Source organism: Hippoglossus stenolepis, chromosome 20 (genome assembly GCF_022539355.2).
Source record: "Hippoglossus stenolepis isolate QCI-W04-F060 chromosome 20, HSTE1.2, whole genome shotgun sequence".
NCBI classification, from domain to species: Eukaryota; Metazoa; Chordata; class Actinopteri; order Pleuronectiformes; family Pleuronectidae; genus Hippoglossus; species Hippoglossus stenolepis.
In genome coordinates this window covers 18030136-18036135 of record NC_061502.1, presented here as the reverse complement: position 1 = coordinate 18036135, position 6000 = coordinate 18030136, and the positions used below count along the sequence as shown (strand labels likewise).

At 41.8% G+C, this 6000-nt stretch overlaps 1 protein-coding gene across 8 annotated transcripts in view; it reads right to left on the bottom strand.

Annotated features, from left to right (window-relative positions):
• Window positions 1-481: 481 nt before the first annotated feature.
• LOC118099144 (DNA (cytosine-5)-methyltransferase 3A) overlaps window positions 482-6000 on the bottom strand; it is a 40849-nt gene continuing 35330 nt past the window's right edge. For 7 of the 8 annotated variants that reach the window (XM_035143437.2, XM_035143439.2, XM_035143438.2 and 4 more), the window contains 2 exons: window positions 5583-5701; window positions 482-5393 (listed from right to left, as the gene is read on the bottom strand). In XM_035143437.2, coding sequence (XP_034999328.1) covers window positions 5252-5393; window positions 5583-5701 — 261 coding nt within the window. In that variant the 3' untranslated portion in view covers window positions 482-5251. The remainder of the gene's footprint in view (window positions 5394-5582; window positions 5702-6000) is intronic. The other variant, XM_035143436.2, reaches the window with a different exon arrangement.

Sequence of the window (6000 nt, the reverse complement as noted above, 5' to 3'; positions counted from 1 at the left end):
CACATGAATGCTGCACTTTCATCAACAAGTGTTGACCAGCAGCACGTGAAGGCAACAATATGGCGCTGAGGAGCCTCCGTGTGGAGACACGCCCACCTGACAGCATGGCAGACTGACCCTGGAGAGAATCCACACGTAGAGATTAACAGAGGGAAGAGCTTTAAAGACCAGAGCTCATGGATATCAATGATAATTAATAAATACGCAAAGGTTCAGGGTGTGGGATTTAGTGACATCTAGTGGTGAAGTGTCGTGTTGCAGCTGAGTACCCCTCATCTCTCACAAACCCTGCTGATCCACAGCAGAGTCTGAGGAGAGAACTGACATCCACCAGTTAGATTAGATGTTAGGAACTTAAATTAAGTTTTGACTTGACAGGTTATTATATTTCTCACTGACACACACACAGACACACCACACTCACACTCTCACACACACACACACACACACAGTTGAAAAACAAGCAGCATTTCAGGCTGGATCACAAGAAACAGTCCTTTTTTTTTTATTCACGGTTCATTTCTTACATTGTTCAAGTACAAAGTTAAAATGCTTTTTTAATTAGTTCATATTCATACAAGAGTAAAATAATAATAGTGCCTTTTCATTACTACGACAAACTTAAATACAGTCATTGTAAAGACAAACTTGATTTATATTCCTAACAATATATTTTTCTTATTTTCAGATAAAATTTTAGCACCTTTTGAAACACCACCAGTTCCTCCTTTTTTTCCGAAAAGCTCATCTTTCATTTAGTCCATGAGATGAGTGTCTGCATGCGCCACAGCATTGTGTGTGTGTACGTGTTGTGCGTGTGTCTCTGTGTGTCAGTAACAGTGTGTATTTGTGTGTATTCGTTTGTGTATCAGTGTTTAAAACAGCGCATCACTCAACCTAACAGCTGTCGATGTAGGCGAACATAAACACCATCACCGTGTCACCTATCATTTAGAGATATCGACTCCATCCCTCACGCTTCTGACCGAACTGCGCTCTCAAAACAGACACACACTGAAGTGACCGCTGCAGACAAATCTGATGAAAAGAAGCCAGTGGTTCACAACTGGGATTCTGGGTTTGTTGTCCCTGTTTCAGGAAAGTTTACTTTTCCAAATTCAAACTTTTAAATACAAGTTAAAAGAGGGAAGAGACACCACAGGATCATTTTATATCTTATTGCAAGGAGGTTATATTTTTACCTCTTGGTCTGTTTGTCAGCAGAATTACACAAAACGAAGGTAGAAGGACGGGACACGGGCCAAGAAAGACCCCATTCCATTTTGGTGTAAATCTGGACTGAGCTTTGGATCCACAGATTATTTAACTTCTTTAATTCCGAGGCATTTTTTGACCTTTTCACCAATTTTCCAGGGAATCCGACATCACTTCAGCTCATCTCCTGTTTGAGAGCGACTGTCCTTTGGCTCATCGCTTAAAACAACCATTTCTTCATTGCCTCCTTGGATACAATAGAACAAGTCACTATACTAACTGTAATATATGCTTTCTCGAGCCTCCCTCTCTCCGCTCTACAGGCTGAGACTGAACTGAACTGAGCACCAACCTGGAACAGTACACACACACGATAACAGATTATTATTGTAATATTATTACCATTATTTTTATTATCTTTACTCCCTAATCTAACATGAAATCAGAGATTACACTGACTGACTGACATGCAGCACCTGGGGGGGTGAGGTGGGAGGGGAGGGGGAGGGATTTCAGTGTGGGGGGGCGGGGGGGGGGACCGGGTAGGGGTTGTGAGCACCAAGCGACGCGGGGTGGTGATGTCACACCCGGTGGTGCCGTGGGAAGCCTGATGGCAACAGGCAGCCGGCAAATCCACAGTGTGTATGCTTGTATGTGTGTGTGTGTGTTGGTGGCGTGTGTTGCAGAGAAAGGAAAAGCGTGAATGTCTGCACCATATTTGTAGCAAAATGTGTGTGTGTTTGTGTGTGAGTGTGTGTTTGTTTGTGTGTGTGTGTGTGTGTGTGTGTGTGTGTGTGTGTATGAGAGACCTGCAAGAGCACTGTAAAAAAGAGCAAAGTTTAAAAAGCACCAGACTGTTGGTTGTAAAAGCGGAGAGTAAACTTGTCGGGAAAACATTTTGAACCTGCTGGTTTATTGTTGTTTTGTGTTACTGTGTATTTGTGTGTCTGTGTCTGTGTGTGTGTGTGTGTGTGTCCAGTCGTTAGCTGGTATCTGAGGAAGGTCAGAGGATCAGAAGGCTTCCTGGGAGAAAAGGATTGTTGGTCGTCTGAGGACCAGAAGCACCAGACTGAAAGTGATGACAGCCCTGTCTGAATAAAACACACAACTGTGTGCAGTGACGCGTACACATGGCGTTAAGGTGTGTATCATCTCCTTATTGTTTACCTGCCTATGCCCGTTCAAGGTCACGAAGGGGCTGAGATCCTCCCAGCATGCATTGGGCATAAAAGAGGTTGAACAGTTGCATCTGTGTTGTGTGAGGAAGTATCTGTTATTTATTCAGGGCTGTCTGTTTCAGTCACAGGAAGTAGAAAACCAGCAGAGAGTCTACAAAGTAAAGGTCCGTCTCTGGTTTCACTGGACGTCGCTGCAGAGTTTTGATCCCTACGAAGCAAAGTCGAGGTTTTAACTTCAAGTCGCGCAGGACGACAACACTGGAGCTGAGGTGCAGGAGATAAATACCTGGAAGTGTTCAGGACCTACACTTTGCAAACTGGAATTTAGTTTGAAAGCTGCTCTTCAAGAATAATCTCAGAGGATGAGTTAAACCTTATTGACAGAGCCAAAGATTAAAATATTTTTGATTGCAAAACACGTCTAATAGTTTTGATTTTAAAATCCAGAAACTTTGTTCAATAGTGTTATAAGCATGGCCAGAAATACAGAGATATAAATCTGTTTTTTAAATATTTGATTTCATTGTTTTTGTGTCTGACAACAAGCTAAAACAACCAAGATACTAATTGTCGTTTTATTTTTTAGATGTTCACATTTTTAACCACAATTAGGTTTTTGTTGAAGGGCCATTGTTTGACTACTGCAGGTAAAAGATTTCAAAATTCAAAAACCACTAAAATAAAAAGCAATTTCTAGAAAGAAAATCTAGAAAGCAGACTTTAAATAGAGTAAAGTCAAGGTCACAAAGATAAGATGAATAAATAATCTGCAGAATGTGGCAGACAAAATTCAAGCCGTGCTCCTGATGGGTAAAAACAAGCTGCTACAGAACTAATGACCTGATATTTACACTTCACAGTAGCTGGGTTTTGGGTTGAGATGCAGGGTAGTCACTCCCAGCCTAATGAAATGATCCCAGTAAGTTTTCCTTATCATCGACCACCACCTGGTGACGTCTCCAGGGACGTTCACTGCGACTAAATGAATGCAGACGATAAAAAACTCCAAACTCTCCAAGCTGTGAGACCTAATGTGAGAAACCTCTGCTACGTTCACAAACAGTATTATTCCAAATTTGCAGCATTAAGATGAACATCACAGTCGTTGGAGCAACAGTAAAGAAATGCAACCCAACAGCACGTGTACAGCATAAAATAAACACAAGGTAAAATACCCATCGTTAAAATGCTACAGTATTTCACAGCAATTAACTCAACTTAATATACAACCACTGCCTAAATATCCCCATATTCAATAGTAGTGTGAAAACCTAATAAAAGCTGATCCTGACCAATAAGAGACCTGCAGCTGTGAATGGTACTGAGAATAAAAGCTGATTTAATACTTTGTCTTCATTAAGTTCACAATATTCCAACACGTCAGAGACTTTCCTACTTCAATCTCACCTCTGACGTTACTTTAAAAGTGTTTTCATGACGATATGAAGAATATGCCTCGTGTATATTTGAGTATGAAAACGAATTGGATCGATAGGATGCAGATTGGTGAGGTGAGCTAGGGCGTTAGCATTCGGACCTTCTAGTTTATTTAGGTATTTTCTTGTTGTTATATTTGAATGTAAATCACTTTGCATTGTCTCGTTGTTTAAATGTTTATATACAAATAAACTTTGCCGGTATCACTGACCACATTTCAGCTGGAATTCGTCTTCCTCAGGTTTAAACATTTTTTTCGAAGCTACTTTACCAGAAAAACCCGTCGTTTACCTCGATCCCTGAGGTTTTTACTTCCAGAGCAGCGTTTCCTCCAAGAAGAAGAGTCTGATTGAGTCCTAATCTCTTTGGGAAACTGTCCTGCCAGTTCTTTCACACCAGATCTGACAAATCAATGTATCCTGAAGCCTCACGATCACCTGGCGTTGCATCTACCTGCGAATAATCGTTTAGTTTGACTCGGGTTGGGAAACAAAACTGCAGCGACTGAAACAACCAGAGACTGTTCAGTGTCTAAAAGCACCAAGGACTGTAAAAGTGTTGTATTAAAGTGGCACCATTAGGACTCTTATCACTGCCTGACCAGCACCATGAGCATTAACTGGAGTGTGCGTGTGCGTGTGTGTGTGTTTGTTTGTTTTTGTATATATTTGTGTTTGTTGCACTGTAATATACCAGCAGCACTGTCACTACACATGAATACAGTTATGGTTCAGAGGAAAATCATTGGTGTGTTGATGTGTTCAGAGCGTTACTGTATTTAAAAACAAAAGAAAAGTCAGGGCGTCTTGTGTTAGCTTTAGCGCCCCCTGGAGGTTTGAACTCCAGCTGCCACCACAGAGTAAAGCCAGAAGACATCAATTTCAAGGTTGGACAGGAAGTTCGTGTGTGAAGATTTACAGTACAGAGACCCTGCACCAGTTTGTGTAAATCAATGACTGTTTATAAAGATGGAAAACCCCACAGCTCTCAAAGGGGAAACCAAAACGTCTTGATATGGCAGCTCCACCCCCCCATCCGGCTCAAAATGACACAAAAAGCTCAAGATGGCAGCACCAGCACATATTCGGCATATTTTGGATAAATGTTTGTTAAGTAGGAGGAAGTGGAGACGCGGCGTCCATCTTTATTATCAGTCATTGGTGTAAATCAATGGAAGGTAGCACCAGGGGACTAAGGTCAGCCAGTGGCCTACAGGTGTGTGTGTGTGTGTGTGTCTGTGTGTGTCTGTGTGTGTGTTAGTGTGTGTGTGTCTGGTCATCCTGTGTCAGCCAACCTTCATGTACAATCTGTATACAGTGTGTAGTTGTAGTTGTGTGTTTGTCATTACATGATGTTTATGTGTGTACGCATGTGTGTGTGTGTGTGCATGACAGAAAGAGAGAGAGAGAGTTGGTGTGTAACTAGTTGCAGGCGAAGAACTCCTTGAGTGGGGCGAAGAGGTGCCTGATGACGGGGACGCTCCAGGAACGTCCCAGCAGCCTTTGCCTGGCCAGACGACTCATGTTGGACACGTCGGTGTAGTGGACGGGGAAACCGAACACCCTGGAGACACACGGGAGATTCAGGTATTTGACTTTCACGAGATTTGTGGTTGTAATCAAATGTTTAAGAGCTACAGATTTCCTTCATGCATCCAATTCTCCTATTGATTGAAGATGAAGTTTATAAAAGTTACCTTTTTTATAAATCACTCATTAGAGACGTAACACACACACACACACACCACCGTACCTCTCCATCTCCGTGCACCAGAGGATGTCCTCCTTGTTGTCCATGTAGACGGGGAAATGCTCGTCTTTCCCCTGCTTCACAGAGTTGGAGCGTGTCGTTATCGTACGCAACTTCTCAAACTAGAATTACCATCCAGAGCCAAACACATCACAAACACAGACACACACATGCTGTTTGTGCACCAGCTTTGAAGATTCGGAGGATTCATATGAAGCATTAAAAACAAAAAAACAAAAGTAGAGAAAAAGTACAACAGTAGAAATATATATATATATTCATATATAGAGTCGACAAAGGGAAACGCTTCTGAAAGTAGAAAAACCCGAAAGACATTTCCCCCTTTTTCTATTTTCATATGTACAAGACATTTTTAGATGCTGCACATTTCCACTCTTTATGTTTAATTATAAGCTGTAAT